Source organism: Aulonocara stuartgranti, assembly GCF_965226115.1.
Source record: "Aulonocara stuartgranti genome assembly, chromosome: 11".
NCBI classification, from domain to species: Eukaryota; Metazoa; Chordata; class Actinopteri; order Cichliformes; family Cichlidae; genus Aulonocara; species Aulonocara stuartgranti.
In genome coordinates, this window is record NC_138947.1 from 22,814,425 (window position 1) to 22,835,698 (window position 21,274).

The 21,274-nt window shown below is 38.7% G+C and overlaps 2 protein-coding genes across 20 annotated transcripts in view; both read right to left on the reverse strand.

Annotated features, from left to right (window-relative positions):
- The window catches only part of LOC309716781 (focal adhesion kinase 1-like), a 64,939-nt gene extending 60,334 nt beyond the window's left edge, over positions 1-4,605 (reverse strand). For 5 of the 14 annotated variants that reach the window (XM_082550814.1, XM_082550811.1, XM_082550812.1 and 2 more), the window contains exon 1: positions 2,487-2,603. In XM_082550814.1, coding sequence (XP_082406940.1) covers positions 2,487-2,523 — 37 coding nt within the window. In that variant the 5' untranslated portion in view covers positions 2,524-2,603. Of the gene's footprint in view, positions 1-2,486; positions 2,736-4,182 lie in introns of those variants that run through there. The other 9 variants (XM_082550808.1, XM_082550810.1, XM_082550804.1 and 6 more) reach the window with 4 other exon arrangements.
- A 2,413-nt stretch (positions 4,606-7,018) lies between these two features.
- On the reverse strand, positions 7,019-20,371 carry LOC309716638 (protein NDRG1-like). 6 transcript variants are annotated; one of them, XM_082550564.1, is made up of 13 exons: positions 20,196-20,371; positions 10,777-10,832; positions 10,351-10,456; positions 9,920-10,040; positions 9,726-9,788; positions 9,582-9,642; positions 9,287-9,373; positions 9,061-9,117; positions 8,705-8,871; positions 8,425-8,524; positions 8,253-8,288; positions 8,123-8,174; positions 7,019-7,815 (listed from the first exon to the last, which is right to left on the reverse strand). In XM_082550564.1, the coding sequence occupies exons 2-13, from the start codon at positions 10,825-10,827 to the stop codon at positions 7,589-7,591; spliced, it is 1,128 nt and encodes a 375-aa protein (XP_082406690.1). In that variant the 5' UTR covers positions 10,828-10,832; positions 20,196-20,371; the 3' UTR covers positions 7,019-7,588. The 6 variants fall into 6 exon arrangements, with proteins under 6 accessions (XP_082406690.1, XP_082406687.1, XP_082406689.1 ...); XM_082550561.1 differs by having other exon boundaries at positions 10,777-10,904; XM_082550563.1 differs by lacking the exon at positions 20,196-20,371 and adding an exon at positions 16,016-16,228 and having other exon boundaries at positions 10,777-10,829.
- Positions 20,372-21,274: the final 903 nt, after the last annotated feature.

Below are 21,274 nucleotides of genomic sequence, written 5' to 3' on the forward strand. Positions count from 1 at the left end.
GTGTTGTGTTAGGGATCATTGTCCTTTTGCATGACCCAGTTTCAGGCAAGCTTCAGGTGTCAGTCAGGCAACCTCACATTTGACTTCAGAATACTTTGATATACAGAGGAGCTCACGCTCAACTCAATGACTGCAAGATGTCCAGGTGCTGTGGCCGCCATCATCACGACTCCACCATCTTGATGACAGTTGCTATGAAGTGTTTGCTCTAGAATGGTGTGTTTCTGTTTCGCCAAACATGGTGCTGTGCACTCTGGCCAAACATCTACAGAAGTCTTGCAGTTTGCTCAGATGCAACTTTGCAAACCGAAGCTGTGCTGCCATGTTCTTTTTAGTGAGAAGTGGCTTTCTGCTGGCAACCCTTTGAAACAGGCCATACTTGTTCAGCAAACTGAGAACTACCCAACTATGGCAAAAAAAAGAAAGAAATGAAAAATCATGATCATAACCACTTTGTTAATAATGATATGATAGGTAATGGATTTTGGAATAACGTAACTGTTAAACTTTTTTGTGTGTGAAAATATCTTCACAGTGGACCTTCTTGAATTTCTAAAATATTCATGTGGATTGATCTAAACCTGCCACAGTGAGTCTGAGTTTAGATGGGGGCAAAAGCCACAGCTGTACAGGAAAGGAATGTGTTGTATTTACAACAAAACAAATGTACGACTGCAAAACAGAACGCAGAAGAAACAGGAATTTTATCTTCATTATAATTATTCTTGTTTGTATAATGTTAGGAAGGCAAAACTGTAATTGAAAAATAATTATCTAAATAATTACCTATTAATTACCTAAAGAAAAGCGCTGTCAGATACAGGCGATAGTCAGATGCACTGCGTATACATTTCCTTAGAAGAGGCTTTAAAACTATGAAAGCTAAACAGCAAAATTATGTTAGAATGAGGCCCTGAAATTGATTTGAACGTCTCACAGGCAGTCAGTGATGACCGACATGGAATAACTTAAGCAAAACAGTGAGCTGTGGATGCAAATAAGGGCAGACTGATGGTGACACATGAGCGCTCGCTTCCAGTCATACAGTCACTGATCTTTCAAGACAGCCTCCTTCTGTATTACCTGAAAATATGACAACAACTTCAACAAACCAACTGTAACACTGTCCTCCAAAATTTGTAGCAGAAATTAAACGTCTATATGGCTACAGTTAAGCATATTGTATATCCTATGACCTCATGTTTAATCTGTCACTTTACAAACTTGGAAAGTTTATGGATAGCTGCTTCAGCTAAGGAAGCGTTTAAAGCAAAAGCTACTTTTTATTTATGATTGTAAGCGTGAAAAATATGACACAAGCCATCAGGTATCTTAGTTATAGTTATTGGCGCAATAGCAGAAAACATGGCCTGGGGCACAGGATGGGTGTTGGAGCTCGAAGTGTCCTGGAATTCAATGCAGCACAATAAAGTAACCACATTTAAGGCAAGACATGAGACAACACAACTTAACTGAGATCATAAGCTGGAGTTTTATATCCTTTATAGATTCTACGGGTGTGTTTGTGTTTTATATGTAAGCTAATATTGCAGAAACAAACACACTGAATTCCCTTTTTTCTATAGGCGTAGGGACAATCTGATTTTCAGCTATAAAGGCAATATGAAAAACTGTTCAGCTACTTACAGTCCTCTGAACAAGAAAAAAGGGACATTTGATAACTGTGGGCAGTTGTTGGACAAAACAAGAAATCTGATGTTTAACTCTTTGCGGTGCAAGTATAACCAAATGTGGCTGAACAAAGAAGACTACAAGCTTGGACTCCAATATGCTTTTTAAACCACCTTAAAAAGCTGTCTGTATGAATAAAGACTTAGATACAGTTTTAACTTAGGAAAAGCTGGTTAGGATTTAAAAAAGAAAAGAAAAGTCAGGGTTACATGTGATCATCTCGCTAAGAGTTAAACCTACTCCTGTTTAGCTTTTGGATTTCATTGACATAGGTGCCAGTTCCTCTAAACTATGAGAGCAACGTTTAGGAACTATAATCACAGCAGTTTTTGTTATAATCGAACGTCAAGCTGAGGGGGTTTCAGAGTTGTTCCCAAGAAAAGTTTAAATACGCTTCGTGCAGACAGGACAGCGCACAGTCACGCTATGATTCATAAGTTACGTCGAGTCAGCAAAATAAGAAAAAGATTTTTTAATTTAGGCTTAAAGCTACAAACAAACAGATCTCTGCCACTTAATCTAAAAAAATGAGAAGGAACCAACCAGGTTTAACAAATAAAACACAATGGGCAGACACCTTATCAGTCCCCTAATCTTGTTTGTTTGTGTTCCACTCTTTACCTGTCTGTGAGGTTTTTCACATGCAACTGCTTGCACAGCAGTGCACAGAACAAATTCCTTTCCAGCTTTCTGCCTGCCAGACCCTCTCTACCTGCCTCGCACAGAGCACACACCGATCCAATCAACGGCAAGAAGATTCACAAAGCCATCAGTATAACCGCACACATACATACCTCCATTGGTGCAACCCAGGAAATCCCAGAACTGCATGTTGGCAGTCAGTACGCAGAGGCCCGGTCCACCGCTAAATCATGAATGTCTGTGCGTTCCTCTCCTCTCTCTCTGCACTTCCTAGTTGTACTGTATGCTGTCACTTATAGGAGAGTGAAAACACCCGCCCACTGAATGTTTAGGACTGACACACCTGGGGGGCTGAGTTTCATTTCCAAACTGTTGCCTCCTCCTTCTAAATGCTTGATTCTCATTCTTTCCCCAACTAACTCTCCCATCATATCCCACCATTCTGCCTGTCGAATTTGTGAGACCCATCATCACTAAAGAAAGGGATAAGGGAAAAAAATCAATCCAATATCCGAATTGTTGTTTCCCCATTCATGCATCTTCATCTCAGTGGAAGTAACAAGAGAAAAGGTGAGGAGACCAAGCAGCAGACACGGAAACAAAGCCATTCCTTTCCCTTTCAAGCATCACTTCTACAAATAAAAACTCATGCACGATCATCACATGTGCACAATTTTTCAGAATAATGAAAAATGTGCTTGATATGCAGTCAAAAACAGAGAAGTGAAAAACATCAACTGCTGCACTGGTGGGATGTGCACTCGAGCAAACATTAATGAGTGCTTTAATAGTATCTACACAGAAAGGCATCCGCTGGAAGGGAAATTGTACCAGAAACTGACATTTCTTGATAATTCACTAAGAAAAAAAAAAGTGGTCATATCCCTTTTTCAGGAGAGAAGTATATTCCATGTCAAGCATGGTTATTTTGTCCATGATCAGATCATAATATCTGCGAACACACTTTGGTTTCCTGACCCAGTGGTTTTTGCTGCTAGAGGATGTTTGCAGGGATGTGATCTGTGGTAACAGCCACATAAAGGCAGGAAACAAGACGGCAAAGCATCAGGAAAACAGACATCTGTAGGAGACAAATCAGGGCAGCTTGGATTAAAAAAAAACCCTGAAATCAAAAAAAGCAAATAACTGACAAACCTTCAACCACAGAGCTGCTGGGCACTAAGCTGTGAACCAGGTTTAATTCTGTCAGGTTTACCATTATGCATAGATTTCTGTTTAATCCCATCAAGCACGCTCACGAATGATTTGTGGCCCTAAAAAACACACAAAAAACCCCACAGGATCTGCTCAAATATTAATCCATTTCAATCGGCCTAGTTCAGTGATCAGTGTGCAATATTGAGGTTGACAAGGCAGCAAACAGCCCCCAAAACACTTGAGACATTCAGGTTTAAGTAAAGGCTGTCTCCCCCTTTTGTCTCCAAACCATTGCCTGCAAAAGATAAGTCTCAGTGTGAGCCACTCACTGCTCAACAAAACATAGCTGTTTTGCAAAGGCGTTGTTACTCCGCATGACAGAAATCCTGCCTGGTTTGGACCTTTGCACCCACCGGAGAAACACAGAGGGGTGGTTTCGGCCACTGCACCACTGTCTGTCTGTTAGGAATACAAATTACTCCGCCGTGTATAAAACGACTTGTAATTCACATCAGCTAATTCACTCTAAACCCTCATGCCAGCTCCTAAAAACACACCCACACCTAAGTGCATTGTCGTTAACCCCCATTGTCTGTGTGTGTGTATGTTACCCCCCTTTAATGCTAAGCTAGCTAAGCTAACCCAGGGCTATTCCCACTCAGTTCGCCCCCAAGAGGGATCAATACTCACCCGCTTCAGCCCTGGAGCCCGACCGCACCTACTTTCCGTAACCGGACACCTTATCCAGCCAGCGCGTCTGAATTTTATTAGCACATCCACTGATAATAGAAACCGGCTAGATGGATGTCTCTGTGCTCCAGGTCCCTCTCCCCTGTCTGTTTTTGTCCACAACAGCGCCGTGCCCGGTAGTCGGTGTCCACTGACGCTAGCTGTTAGCACTGCTGCTGCCTCTGCTGCTGCTGCTGCTGGAGGAGCCTGATCCTTTACAACATGGCTGCAGCTGGCAGGGCTCATTGACAGGAGGAGAGGGGCCCTACGTGTCCACGCCTGCATCAAGGGACCCCAAATCTTTCTGCATATGAGATCCAGATTTTGGAGAACTACACTATCCCCCTATTTATTTTGTCACATGAAGAAAAATGGCACAGGAGAGTAAAACCGCCTTATATTGTACACTAATCTTGGGGTCTTAAAAATCCACACATTTAACATACTATGGTGGTATTTTATTGTTTTACGTATTGATGACCAGTTAAAAAGGACGTTCTGTAGTGCCGTGAAGGGAAATCTATTTTGAGCCCATATTTTTGCCATATTAAGGAGAAAACACATTATGTTCTGAGGTTTTGATTCTTTCTTGCAGTTGGTTCTAGTTAATAGGGCATCCAAACAATAGCACTTCATGAAATTACTGTATATATGGTTGCTGACAGGCTCTAAATTATACATAAACATTAGAAATCAAACACTGAGTCCTCGCTAAATCTGGCTAAAGTATGTGCACACATTGAAGTACACCTTTATTTGATTTTAAGATTTAAGAGGTGCATGTGTCTGTGTGTGTGTCGGGAGGGACTGTCAGAGCAGGATGAAGTAAAGCTGTCATTGCCACTATCAAACTGCAACACCGTTTGTCTGTAACCATGCGTCTTTGCTTCTTCACTGAATAAAAAGATGTACAGTGAGTTTCACAAATGTATGTCAGTGCTGATGGAAGCTTTAAGTTTTCTGTATTTTCATAGTGGAACACACTACACAGAGGAACAGTAAAATAAAGGACACAGCGAACCTACAGCTGTGCTAGAGCTCATGTTTAAATTAAATCTTAAGAGATTTATGTCATACATTATTCATCATTGCTTTATGATGTAAGGCAAACAAAAGAGGTCTTGAAATAAAGATCCCCCCCACACACACACACACACAATTATTGACTTTGATGCTGGCTGCTTTGTTTTCCTCTAACTGTGTATCGCCACTGTCTCGCAGCCAAAGCCCAAAACAATCCATCTACTCACACAGCTCCCCCCTCCTCACACATACAGTCCCACCTACACATCTACTACATTCATGCATGCAGCCAGCTTATGCCCATGCAAACACACATTCATGCAGACACATTCTGAATACAGAGATTATTTTTATCCACGCACACGTGTGATGCAAATTATGATGCAAGACACTTGGATTAACTCACAATGCCGTGATTACGTGGCAGCGCAGCCCACGTATGCACGTCACACACCGTGGCATCTACTGGGACAAAAACATTGTGCTTAATCTAAAAGGAATTGTAAGAAGGTTAAGGCTTTGTATAACACATACATTTCTGCTGTGTTATTGACTGGTAGAAAGTCAAATCACAGTTTAATTGACTGGTTTCAGAAAAAAAAAACCCTGCTGCAGTGGCCAAATAAATGCATTTATATTGTATAAACTATTTGGCTTGTAAAATAATGACTGGCAGTTGTTTGAATAGAAATACATTTCATTACAATTTGTTACCAGATTTAAAAGGGTTATTTAAAAAGAATCACATTTAAAACTGTGTCCAATTCTTTCCAGCTTCCCCTCTTATTCACTTTAGCTCTGCTATTTTTCCTTGGCACATAATTTCTTGTGTAAACAATAAAAAATACCCCCCCCCCCCCAACAAAAACAAAACAAAACAACAAAAGAAAACAAAGAAAACAAAAACCCAGCTAAAACACTGAGATTGAAGAGTAATGTTAAAACCCAAGTATGTGATGAAGGATGACTCTATGTGACTGATTTCAGTGCAGCTCTTTTAGACAGTCTGTTAGGATTGCGTGTGGCTGCATAAACCTGAGTGGTGCCTGACTGCAGATGATATCAGAGTAAAAGAGGAGGTACAGGCTTCCATCTAGTGGTACATTTGAAGAAGCGCCATATAAAATATCATGAGTTTTTAGGATTTATTACAACCTTATAAATATCTTGTTATTTAGGCAACAAGCTGAATCACAGAAAAGACACATTTGGCATCAAAGGCATTCTTTTTTGTAACACATGCAATTTAAAATCCCCCCCAGTGTTTTTTTGTACTTAAATAGAGCAGTTTAGGTACCTAGAATTGCACATAGACAGTATTATCAGATTCTTGGTGAGGGATTTAAAAAGTACAAAATAAACCTTGTCAAAGTACTTGTCAAAACTCGCCGTGTAACTCGAGCTCAGACTGGATGTTTGTGATTCAGTTGTGTTATCACAAAAGTCACTAGGCTCACTTCTTTCTGTTTCCACACTCTCAGCTTTTTGCAGGCACAAACTTGTGACGTTCAGATTCAACCACCATGATTAATCAGATTTCAAGCTGCATTTTTTTTAGTAGTAGTCAAAGAGCAGTAAATAGAATTATAGTAACAGTTACCCTGAAATGCAACTGATGCTGTGAACAGTGATTCTTTACATAAATGGTCGACAGAGTGCAATATTTTATCAGTAATTGTATTGATTGTTGGTATCTGGCTGTACTTATTTCTGTTTTTGTATTTAGGGATTTCAATGTAATATTTTATAGTGTGCTTAGAGAAATAATTATTCACTGACACCACAAAAATGTTTAAATTGTGCTTTAATATTATAAATATAAAGTGCTGAACAAATATAAAGTGCTTTAAATTTTGAACTTAATGTAAAACTTCTCACTAAAGCGTAAGCATTTTGTGAACTACAGTGAATATTCATGGTATTTTCCAATAGTTAATAATACACTGCTGTCATACCTGCATATAATCAACAGACATTCCTGGTACTAAACATGCAACTGTTGCACCAGTTAATCCATATTTCTACATCTTTATTATCTCTATAGTGAATACACTTCAAGTTTTAGTGAATACATTCAGATTGTATGAACCTCTCATGCATTGCATTGTAAAAGAGTAGAGTAGTGAAGGTTTAAGAACATACAGAGTGGAAATTTGAGAACGAATGGGGGGATGGAGAAAGTCACACGGAAGCATATCCTGTGGCCTTTCAGGCAGAGATAGTGCAAATGAAAGGGCATAATTGGAAGATGATGGCCAGAGATGGGAAAGTTAAGAAGACTGTGAGATACACCTGGGTAGTTATGATGAGGTAAAAGTGCATGAGGCTTAGAAGTGCCTGTGCTCTAGCATGCCACTTCGGTGGTCTTTGAGACACTCTGGTTCACACTGGAAATACTATCCATGGAAACATCGGTGTGAGAGCGCACACGCTTCTCGTCGTTGCTGTGTGAACTTATTTGGCTACGTTGCAGCTCGTTGGTATGTGCTCGGCTTCGTGGGCCATCCAAGGACATAAGACTTGAACTGGACGTTGTCCGTGAGCGAAGTCTGGTCATGCTGGCACTGGACACTGTAGAGGAAGAAGAGCAGAGTCCTTTTATTATACTGTTTGAGCCTTTCAGTGAGCAGTAGTCTCATCCCCCCCCCACACACACACACACACATTCAGAGGTGGTTCTTGTTAATAAAGTGAGATTTCAGGAAAGTTATATGAATTAATTTTTTGCTCATTGCTATTTCAGAACATTGCCTTGACCTATATAAAATCCAGCTAGTAAATTAGTGACTTAATGAAATAAAGACCATCACAAACAGGAAATTGAGATATTGAATTAGATGCTGTCATCATTAATGGTTGGCGGTTCATTATCACTTACAATATCCCATGCCCTGGATGAAATATTTGAAGGCTTCAATCACTTTGGCTGGCTGTGGAGAGAAAGATCATAACTATTAGGAGAGAATTTGCATTATTCTCAAAGCAGCCAGTAAAATGTGTTTTCACACCTGATCCACTTGAGGAAGCCCTCCACAGTCCGACATCTAGAGGAGGACGAATGAGAAAGAAATATGCATAATTCACTCTAAGGTTATGAACTTATCAGCACCACAGTTTTAAATAAAATACATCAGATATTGCACGTGTGTTTATTTTTGAGTCAACCAGTTCTCCAGTTACCTTAAGCAGTGTGGTTTTGGTGGGGTTGAGCTTAGAGTTGCAGTCCACCACAGCTTCCACAGCTGGAGAATTATCGCCTACAATGAGCAGAGTGGAGCACCTACACACCAACAGGAAGATGAAACAGTCAGAGAGACTAAACATATGGTTGGGATTGACTTGGCCTGTTGCAAAGATGCAAGCCTGTGATGGGCAAACGACAGAATTAAAAGAGGTGATTTTGTAGAAGGGTCATTAAATAAGTAAAAGATTCTGTATGAAGACAAATGGTTTTACTAACTTGAGAGTCCTGACGTTGATGTTTCCTCCAGGAACGGGTCTTTCCACCTCAAGAGCGTTGCGGTGGTTGTAGGAGCGGAAGAACTGACTGACATTGGCCTGGTTCATTGTTGTTGTGATGCGGTGGCGGTATGTGGCGATGAGGTCGTGATTGGTCAGGATTTCATCCTATAAGTCGGAGACAGATGTTCTGTATTTAGCAGTTGCTGTGTATATATCTTAAGTCATCTTCATATTTTAATTTAAATAAATATATTTAATATATATTATGTATTACTTCATCTTATGATGAGCATTTCAGTTTTTCTTCTGAGGCTAACTAAAATTGAACACTGTAGAAAAGGCTTGACAACTTGCCTTTCCAAACAAGTGTGCGATGACAGTGTCTGGTAGAGTCTGGGTCCATCCAGTGAGCTGTAACACAGTTTCACCAGGTGAAGCGACCTTCATTTAGTAATCTTTAATGCATTGACATTAGGGCTGTTTAAGAACAATTGAAAAAGGGAACAATGAAAAAATGTTTCATTGCAGCCGGTGTAAAAATGAATCAAATTTAGGTTGTATCTGACTACATATTGTCTACCTTGGTTGCAAACGTATCCATTAAGCCTTCAGCACTGGGGTTGATATTGATCAGAACCAATCCATCCACCAAATCAGGGTGATTCAGCTGCATGCACAGATGAAAAGATCTGACTCTGTTAGTCTACATCAGCCACAAAAGAATTTGAAGTACTCCCAACATCTCCGATTCAAGACATGTCTAACTGTATCTTTGTAACTTGACTCGAAGAGCAAAGATCCGCATAGAGAAGCCCAGAAGATCAACAACAAAAATGGCTTTATGCTTTATTTATTTTTAAAAGATTCAGACTCACAGCAAATCTAGCCAGGATGTATGCTCCCGCTCCCACTCCCAAACCAATTACACTACGCAACCTGCAAAACACACAGCCAAAGATTAACTGGTCCAGATTTAAATCAGAGGTGAATCCAAGTAAGGAGTGTCAGGTCTGTCTTACCCAAAGTGTTTGAGGACAGAAGGCAGTGCTTCAGACAGTTGGTCCATGGTAGGGTAGGTGTGACTGAGGGGTCAAAAGTCAGTTTTCCCATCAGCATTCACGGGATCTCATATCAAATAATTTTACAATCCCATCATTAATTCTTAAAATACACATGTGGTGTGAGAAATGGGTAACAAAGACCATCTACTAACCCAGCAGGCAGAGTTTTGGCTGCCTCATGCTGTCCTGGGGCTTCAACGTGACAAACAGGAAAATGTCTGATGATTTCGTACATGTCCTGATGGTTGAACAGAGTCTCAAAACAGGACTTGTCTGTGGCAAGAAAACACAAAAATGGAACTGTTAAGCAGTAAACATTTTAAATATAAGAAAAAATAAGAAGACAAGTAAACAATTTGTAGACACTTTAGAAAGTGTGAAACAGGCCCTTACATGATAAAGCCAACATGCTGTGTTCCAGATACAAAAATAGATTAGAAATGGAAACATGTTTGGACATCATTGCTCCAGGGATTTCCACCTTCATTTATTTCTGTCCTTTGGTATTTAGATCTATTCTATTTATTTAGAGGATATAGAGATCACAAAAACTGTATTGCTGGGGTTGAGAGCTGCTACTTACGGTTCAGTCCAACATCATGAAAGGTCAGGATGGCAGGGTGATTTCCCTTTAGTGTCCCGGTCATGATACAATGGACATTCCCATACTGAGTCTCTACATGCTCCTCCTGAAACAAAGATGCATCAAAGAAGAGTCCAAATCTGGAACTAGTATTCTGTATAAGTTACCCACAAATTAAAACATGTTAAATATAGCCAGGATCTCCTCAAAGTGCTTTACTAGTATAGCCTAAAAGCATATGATATCAATATAAAAGTCATTAAATTTGCACTGCAATCGCAACAGATTTACCCCTAGCCTCCTAAAACCCGAGCTCTTGTTTTGGCATGCATGGGATGCAGCAGATCTATGTTGAGCAGAATGAGGTATAATTTGCAGAAAAGCAAACAGGGTCTCAAGAAGTTGAAATTTCTCTATGATACTCACAGTGATTTGGGGGTTGAAGACAGAGTCACAGTCATTCTCCTCCAGAACCATGGCTGCTGTTGCAGAGGAATGTCCCTTAAACTCTTTATAATTTTTTTCTTTTTCCTTGTTAGTATATCTGGATATTTCTGTAGTCAGATACCATGTGAGAGTTGGAGCTCTTTGTGACACACTGTGTGTTTGAGCTGGTTTTTATATCCTCTGACTCTGATCTGTTTTTAAGCCCTGATCGCAACCTGGTTCACACGCGACCGAGTGGACCTTCCTTTTTTAATCTGACCTCAGGCTGCTGTGCTTCCACAGAACCAGCACAGGATTTGTACAAGGAATTATCCCCAACAGTTGCCCTGCAAAATCAAAACTTATCTTATCTTTAAGTGTCATTGCATTGCAATCAGAAATATTGCATGCAAGCAAGTTGATCCTATGATTTTCAATTTTAATTGATTTTTTTCTAGGATTTTAGTACACCACTTTTTAAAACTTTGAATATGTGATTTACTTTTTGTACAATTGTAAGTGAAATGTAATAAAACAACTCTTAAATCTGACCCATAGGGAGCTTGATAGACTGAAATAAATTCATAACAAAGAAAAAATGCTGTGAGGCATCACTGGAATCACAGCACCTTCAGACGTGAGCTAAGCAGGTCAGCTGTTTAATCTCAGTGAGCCATCTGTTTCTCACAGCAAAGCAGTCTGCTCTCCGTCGCTAAGCTTGACCCTTCTGTTAATGCAGAGTGTTATGATTTAACGCCGATAGCTGCTCTGAACTCAGCATGTCATGTAGAACTTGCAGAGACCTGCAGCTAAAATGATCTCCAGTGGCCTATAATTTCAGTCCTCTCGACAAAAACATCCAACAAACATCTTTTACCAAAGCAATCCGTGCTAAGCTTGAAATATTTCGATAGCCTAAAGCCGCTGCAAGAGTTCATCTGAGAACAGTGCCTTTTAATTTAATCTCAGTGGAACTTTAAAGCACTTTATGAGAGATACTTTCAACCTCTCCTATATTCACAAAGAATCACCAGAGGAGAAGCTCCACATGTTCCTGGGATTGAACCAGGGATCTTTTGCTTGTTGGGCAAAAGTCTAAACCAAACATGAGGATAAAATCAGATGTGATCCTTCGAGAAAAACAGAGAAGACAAATGTGAAATTCTAAATTCCGTGAATATGTGCCTCCAATTTTACATATCAAATTTCTGGTTTTACAAAAACAGCAGCAAATTTAAAATCTGCTTAAAAATAAGTCTTCAAGTGAAGCAATGCCATCTTTTCAAGTCTGTTTCAGCAAATATTATTATTCTTAAAAGAAAATATTTACATATCAATGCTGCATGTACTATGAACCGTGTGTTTCTGAAGATGTAGATTAATAATCAATACTTTAAATATGCTATCCTTTTTTCTGTTTGGGTGTTTTGAGTGTTTGGGTGTTTTCTGGCTACCTAATGATTAAGACAAACTCTATCATTAAAAACGTTTTTGATGCTATGCATCAGATATCAGATATTTGTGCTGCAGCGTATTTTCTAACAATCTGAGCAGTTCGTTGAGAAAATGCAGTATCATATCTTGGCTTACAGCTGGTTTTAACAGTACTGTACATGATGTATTTTACTGGTACACATCAATCTTGACTTTCATACTACTATATGGTCCAGATAACAAATAATATTGTATTATATACTACTTCTTTTCTTTCAAGGAAAAAAAACCTTTATTATATTATAATGAACTGAAAATGTGAATTTTCTCATGATGGCAAAAAGTCAGAAGTTTCTGGATTAGCTTTAGAAAATCATTTCTGGCTAAAGACGAATTCTTTCATCTTGACTTTACAAACCATGACAAAGTGCATCACATTTGCAAAGTTGATAAAACTCAAATATGCAATTAGAGAACGACAGAGGAACGACATAGGTACCTGGGATACTTCCCAGACAGTAACAGCTGGTTGAACGGAAGTAGAACAGACTGTATCATGACTGCCTTCTTTAGGAGATATTACCACCACTGCTTTAACCATACACACAGAGCCAGATGAGAGCTGTGTGCACAGAAGATTTAATCCATTTAGTGGTGAGTGAAGAGTAGAAGGCAGCAGATGGGTCTTACCCAGCTTCACGTCACTGTGAAGTCAAAATATCAAAATGTGAACCCTGGCTAAGCTCTGCCCTGCTAGCCTATTTCTCCACTTGCCACTGGCACAGATACTAGTGCTTATCAAAACAGAGTAAGTGACTGTATAGGAACAACAATAACATGAAATTGTTTTAGCAGTTAACTATTCAAAAGTGGGTTGAAGAAGTAAATGAACATAGCTGGGTGAAACTACTGAAAAATGTAAACTACATTTCTTATTAGATGTACAGTAGTTCACTTTTCTTTGTTAGATATGCAACTTCAAAATCAAAAGATAAAGCAGATTTTACACAGTTTGCAGTGTATCCTGCAAATCAGATCATCATAATCTTTATTCCGTGCTATAAATACTGTCAGATTTCACGACGTTATTCAAAGTTTTCGGGCAATCAGGAGAAACATGCAGGGTAGGAGCTGGGGTACATCTCAGATAATGGCACAATGTCCAGCTGACTGAGTGAGCAGGCGAATGGCTGTATGTGACTGTAGCCACCGGTGCTGTTATTGCTACTTGCGATTCAAAAGAATATGTATAAACAAAAAAATATTTAAATAAAATATAATTAAATATTTCTAGCTATTTACAATGTCTGTTCAGTGTTTTACAAATAACGCTTTTGCTGCTGCCAAATACATTAGATTATTAATTAAAATGAAATGTTTTTGCTGACTTGTGATTCTTTTAAAAGGTATTTGTTGAATTAGTTACGCAGTTTTAAAACATTATAGATCAGTGTTTTAACTTTAGACAAAAATACAATTTGTGGGGACAAAAATACAATTTGTGTTTTTAAGCCAACTGTGGAAAACATAAAGTAGTTGTAGATATTGTTGTTTCTTATTTTTGTATATGTCATATGAAACTTGTTTTCATTCACTTTTAATGGAAAAAGGGGGGAAAAGTGCACTAGGGCTGTATCCCAATTCAGGGTCTGCAGCCTTAAAGTACGCAGCATCAACGATCCTCAAGGGCCGCGTACTCAAAGACCGCTAAGGACGGTGGTGCGAGGCTTATGAAATGGGACGGTCTAGCCTCCGTTGCGCTGCCCAGGTTGACTAGCAACCATGATACTAACAGCTAGAAACGTGTCATACAGCTTTGTTTGACAGAAATGAAGGAGAAAATCTTTTGTTCATTTGTTTGTTTGTTTCTACATGAGCTTTGTGTCAAGCCAGCCTCCAATTCGAGACTTGCAGTCAAGCCAGCCTCCAGTTTGTTTTACATTCCCTGTGTATTCAAAGTATTACGGGAATGGATGTGGAAACCGGATTTCAAAATAAAAGCCAACTTCGAGTGAATTAACAGATATGTTAAGAACATAATAACATATAATTTAGGCTTTTTTTTTTTTTTACAAACTCTAATGTTAGATCTATATGACACAGCCTTGTACCCTAATTGTGCCCTGTCACTATCAAGGCCATCTTATTTTGGATTTCAAAGTAAAAGCCCTGTGAATCTTCATTTTTGAACTACTCTTTCAATGACTTAATAATGCTCTTAAAAGCAAAAGTCGTATTTCCAAATACTATTTGAACTTTATATCAACACTTTCCAACCACAGTCTTTTTACAGTGATACCATATCAATATCAAGTCAGTCTGATTTTGCCTTTCATAGTAATGGCCCTTTGAAATGATATTAATATGGTATCACTGTGGGGCTGTATACTGTTGATCTAAGGTGGAATTACCCTGTGGAAACAGGAATTTTTCCTTTTTAGAGCATTTTGAAATTGTTCCAGGATCAAGTCAGATATGGGCAGTTTGAAAATGCTTTTATTTTTGAAAGCAAAATCAGAATGACTTGATATTGATATGGTAACATCGTGAGGTTGTATACTGTTGAACTAAAGTGAAATTATCCTGTGGAAACAGCAAAATTCTTTTTAAGAACATTTTGAAATCGTTAAAAAAGTAGGTCGTATATATGCTCAATTTGAAAGGGCATTTATTTTGGAAGGCATAATCAGAATGACTTGATATTGATATGGTATCACTGTGGGGCTGTATACTGTTGATCTAAAGTGGAATTACCCTGTGGAAACAGGAATTTGCCATTTTAGAGCATTTTGAAATTGTTCCAGGAGCAACTCAGATATGGGCAGTTTGAAAATGCTTTTATTTTTTAAAGCAATATCAGAATGTCTTGATATTGATATGGTAACATCGTGAGGTTGTATACTGTTGATCTGGAGTGGAATTACCCTGTGGAAACAGGAAATTTCCATTTTAAAACATTTTGAAATCACTGAAAGTTAGGTCAATTATGGACAATTTAAAAAGGCTTTTATTTTGGAAGGCATAATCAGAATGACTTGATATTGATATGGTATCACTGTGGGGCTGTATACTGTTGATCTAAGGTGGAATTACCCTGTGGAAACAGGAATTTTTCATTTTTGAGCATTTTGAATCGTTAGAAGATTAAGTCAATTATGGACAATTTCAAAGGGCCATTACTATGAAAGGCAAAATCAGACTGACTTGATATTGATATGGTATCACTGTAAAAAGACTGTGGTTGGAAAGTGTTGATATAAAGTTCAAATAGTATTTGGAAATACGACTTTTGCTTTTAAGAGCATTATTAAGTCATTGAAAGAGTAGTTCAAAAATGAAGATTCACAGGGCTTTTACTTTGAAATCCAAAATAAGATGGCCTTGATAGTGACAGGGCACAATTAGGGTACAAGGCTGTGTCATATAGATCTAACATTAGAGTTTGTAAAAAAAAAAGAAGCCTAAATTATATGTTATTATGTTCTTAACATATCTGTTAATTCACTCGAAGTTGGCTTTTATTTTGAAATCCGGTTTCCACATCCATTCCCGTAATACTTTGAATACACAGGGAACGTAAAACAAACTGGAGGCTGGCTTGACTGCAAGTCTCGAATTGGAGGCTGGCTTGACACCAGTGATTAAGCTCAGCTATTGAACGGCGTATATTTTAAAGTAAAGGCTTTAAAACCAAGTTAGTACAAACGTCACATAACTTTGCCGACATGTGGCAACAGTAATGTTTTAATGTTCTTCGTTATTAAACATTTGCACATAAATAAGTGACATAATATTCAGTACTTACTTAAAGTTTACTCTTCGGGAGCCCCCCATCCGCCGTTTGTTTTTCGGCAAAATTATCCACACCCACCGCCGCGCTATGCATTCTGGGATATGTTGGGCCGAAGTCTACACTGCCACAGCCTTAAAATTCAGGGATATGAAGGACGCATTTCAGGGCCGCATTTCGAGCAGCCTTTGAATTGGGACAGCCTTCGGCGCGCCGCTGTGATGTAATCGGCCTTGAAATGCGTACTTTAAGGCTGCAGATCCTGAATTGGGATACAGCCTAGATCAGCCCTACAATCATCATTTCCCTGCAGAGTCCACTAGATGGAGTGCCATTACAATCTTCTGGATGCTGAGTCGTCAAACGGCATTATAAAGAAGAAGGCCAGCTTCACCTTTCTTTATTTTTCACCTGATAAACCTCTAACACCCCATTCTCAATACCCTGTTATTAGTTTGTGTCGATGCTCTTAGTTCGTCTGTGTGACTTCTACACACTGCCTTTAAATGTATTTTAAACGTTTGGGGAAGAAATTTGAATTTTTATTCGCTTTGATAATCACCCGTGGGCGTGTCTGCTAAAACACAGACGGGAGATGGAAACCGAGTTTATGAAAGGAGAGAAATCTCGGCATACGGTGAAGTAGCTGTTCAGTCATAAGTATCCCCACACTTCCATCTTCACTGCTTCGCCTCAGGGCACCAGTGTCACACGCAGAGACGCTAAATAAGCACATTAACGTCCTATTGCTGATAATTGGTTGTCACGGTAACCGTTAAGTCTGCAGGTGAAAGTCTTGCTGTCCGACTCTCAGCTTTCAAAACACTCTAATTATACACACAGCAGCTGCTGCCGCTTGCCACACGCTCAACTGCGTGTGCGCATGTGTGTTTTTCTTGTTTGACGTGATTGTGAGGGAGCACTCGGTGCGTTGATGTTTACGTGCAAAACCACACATTACCCTTTCCATGCATATATAGACCAGTTGTAAGAGTATATGTGGTAGGATTTCCATGACCAAACTTTTAAAACAAGCAGGAATCCTCTGAAAGATGGATCCAGCGTAATACGAATAAGAAATCATTTATTTAACCCATATTTAGGAAATTCTTTTGTGAAAGCGATTTAAATAGAAATATCAGTTTTGCAGTGTGTATATACTAATGTGTGTAATAAATTCTATACTTATAAAGTAATATAAGTAGGCTGTATCATGAGTTTATTAAAATATAAAGTCTGGCATGGCTTTGCGCTATTTCAAAGTCATTAACACACACTTGTTATGTGTGAAATATGGAGACTGATTACAGTTTAAGAGCTACAACTAATGGATGAAAGTACACTTCCTTTTCATATCCAGTTGCTTTTTTTTAGCTGCCAACGGAATTGCATACGATTTCACACAGTGGCGGCATGAGTGGTGTGCCTGAGAGACAGATTTACAAACAGCTCCAGAGCAGGGGACCCACTTTGTAATTGTGTATATGAAGATGGTAAATCAGTGTAAGCTTGCCTGCACTCCCAGTTCAGGCATTGATTATAAAAGAAGGATTAAGAACTAGACTTAATGGGACAGTCAAATAGTGCAAAAGTGTGTTTATGAAAGATTAAACTCTTAGTAATTTGCAGCTTCGCATGGGCTGATGTATGGATTTAACAGCTGTAAATATACTGCACGAACACGGTGGTATTGTGGTGCAATAACAGATGTCACATTAGTGGTAGTAAGTTTTTCATAAAATAATTTTATAGCTTGCCCCCCCTCCCCCGTTTTTTTATTTATTCATTTATTTCACCAGACACAACAACAACAAATACAACAGGGTGAAACCAGAAGCTCCTGAGCCAGATTAGAGCTCCTATGTGGAGGCCACACGAGATTTAAATGGAAACAAGTCATTGCGGAATTCCAAGAATGGCTTACCAGGAAAGATGTAGTGGAGCATTTACTCAAGCTTGTGAGGAATAACTAAGAAAAGCAACAACAACAACAACAACACTTCTTATTTAGGCACAGTCACCACTGTGATCACCACAAAACTGTTTTTCTTTTAACTCAAGCAAACCTTCCAGCAACTACCACCATAACAGCTAGAATTCATATTAAAATTGTAACTAGGTTAACATTTTTAACAAAGCCCCCATCAGTTCCCTCAGCTAACATATATAACTCACTTGCACTAGTGTCTACAGACACCTTCGATGTATGCACACACACACACACACACACACACACACACACACACACACACACACACACACACATTTTGAGCCTCAAAAAGGCCTTCAAACTTGTGAGGACCGTTGACTGTTGGTTCTCACAAGTATAGTAGAATGCAGATTTTGGTCCTCACAAAGATAGCTAGACAGGAACACACACACACACACACACACACACACACACACACACTTATGAGATATTAAAAGTTGGATATGAGCAAAATAATAAATTATCTCCAGCCTGTGCATGGTGTACCCTCTTGCCCTATGACAGCAGGGGTGGGCTCCACCTTCCCAATGACCCTGAATTTGATAGGAGGTTAAGAAAATGGATGGATGCACACTTATTTATAATTACCTCGATCATGACCATCAGCAGTGCTTCTATTATTAAAGCAAGCCTTGAATACTTCCTTGTTATTTCCTTGTATCTTTGGGAAAGGAATTAGCACTGAAGTCTTAGCAGGTCAGTGCTTTAATGAAACCGGGAGAGCGGCCATGACCACTGCTCACAGTGTCCTTTGGGCTCCTCATAAAGCACAAGACTGTCAGGACTGACCTACTGAGTGTCAGCTCACATTTCCAGAAACCACTACATCAATGTCCATGCCAGCACACTCAGGTTTGTAGGATTAAAACAGATGGTCCCTGCAGAGCTGAATTTCCACAGGGTGATCTGACAGAGGAAGCCTTGAAAGCAGGACTATGTGGGTCTGAGAAACAATTAGAAGTGTCATCTCACAGGCACATTTTACTGTTATCACAAATGAACTGAATTAAAATATGTTTCAGTGGAGAGGGACTGGATCAAGCGATGCTATACATGGTTCATTGACTTTCTAAATTTCACAAATGATTTTAGAGTTATTTTGTATGGAACTGACGACTGTGATGATAATTTGCACTTGATTTTGAAAGAAATGTGTGGATCATAAGGCTCACAAAAAAGTAACAAAAAATATTTACAAAAACCAAAATATTTACTCCAAAAAGCTTCATAAAGATGTGTCCAGATGTACTCAATGCTCATTATTTTACATTAAACAGGGTAAAAGAGAAAAAGATATAAAATGTGGCGGACAAAGGCGTTATCGTAATTTACTAAGTATGATCTGGAATATTGTTTTCTGTGCATTGAAGATTTGGGCAAAGATTTGCCGGATCGCATTATGCTGCATGATTTCTTTGCATTTATAACAAAATCCGCATAAACAAAAAAGCATTTTGAGTATTTTGTCATATTTGATGCTGAATAATGAATCACTGAATCTGTTACTAAGTTAATTTTGCTGTATACACTGAGACTTAAACACTGTCTGTCAGGACTGGACTGGGACAAAAAAATCAACCGCGCATTTTGACTAGAGAACGGCCCACCAGGTATTATAGGAAAAGCCATAAAGCCTTTGAATGAAAACAAATGCTGTTGTGACATTGATGTACACTGTCTTGTTGGTATATATGTATCAACCTAATAAACTTAAACCTACACCATCCTCCATATTCTGGTATTTTAAACAGTACTTACTGGAAATATCAAACAACCTAATCAATAATTACATATACCTAACTAGCAGGGTTGCCAACTCCCAGCAAAAAAATAGGGAACCACCTATTTCGCCTAATCGACTTTAATTTATTGCCAGGGTAAAACAAATGCACAGAAACCAATTATTTTTCTACAGTAATTAAATAGATTCAACATCTTTCTTCAACAGAATTGCAGACTGCACACATGGTACCTTCCCAAAGGAAAAAGTACTATAGCTTACTACTGTATATATTAGACTTAATATTTACTATATACTAGAGATGGACCGATCTGATATTACGTATCGGTATCAGTCCGATACTGACGTCAATTACTGGTTCGGATATCGGAGAGAAATAAAAAATGTAATCCGATCCATTAAATATCAAAAAAGCACCTCACAAAACTTGCGACATGGCGTAACTCGGTTCATAACCGTAGCACGTGATAGAGCAGCTGTGTGTATTTGTAGCCTCCCTACCAAACCAGCATTTCATCTCCCAGGAAGTGATCCCAGAGAGAAGTAAAGCAAGTGTGTAAGTTCATCTCTGAATGTTTGTAAAGCATTCCCACGTTAATCTTAACAACTACTATATGGAGCGACTGCCTCTCTCTCCCTCCCTCTCTTGCTGCTACTTCAATCGTGAAACTGCTTAATGATCAGCTGATCGGCTTTTCTGTCCCCAGTCCGTCTCTCTTCTTTATTTTTGGCCCACTTTGCACCAGAAAGAGGAAACCACCGGCTAAACAACAGCAGCAAGTTTAAGCTTGATAAGCTGTTGTTAGAATTTATTTAATATTACTTTCTAGACCAGGATCCTTTTCTATGCAGCTGACGGCTGGTAACTGTGCAGGGGCGGATCTAGCAAAGTTTAGCCAGGGGGGCCGATAAGGCATGAACAGGGAAAAGGGGGCACAAAGACATACTTTTCTTTCTTATTCTCATTTAAAATGTCTAGCTTTTATTAAATAATTATCTGAATCTTACACCCAAAGTTTTAATCTTATGCAAAATATATAGAAGTCCATTACTGTATATAGTAACTGTTAAGTCTAATATACCCTAGTAAGCTAAAGTACTTTTTCCTTTGGGAAGATACCATCTGTGCAGTCTGCAATTCTGTAGAAGAAAGATGTTGAATCTATTTAATTATTCTTGAAAAAGAATTTATTTCTGTGCATTTTTTTTCACGCTGCATCAAATTAAAGTTGATTACGTCAATTAAGCATCATGAGGTGGAGGGTGGTTCCCTATTTTTTTTTCTGGGAGTTTGCAACCCTATTAGTTAGGTTGCTTACTCTTTAAAATACCAGAATAGGAAGGATGGAGTAGGTTTAAGTTTATTAGATTGATCAGTATTGCTGAACTATGAAATATTTTGGGTGCAGTATATTTTTTACATACAGGTATAACAGAATAGCTTTAGTGTTGTTGTTTATTTAAGCTTGAGTATGAACTTATACAAAATGCAGCAAGATATTTTAAAAACTGTTTTATTGATTAAAAAACACACTATATCGGA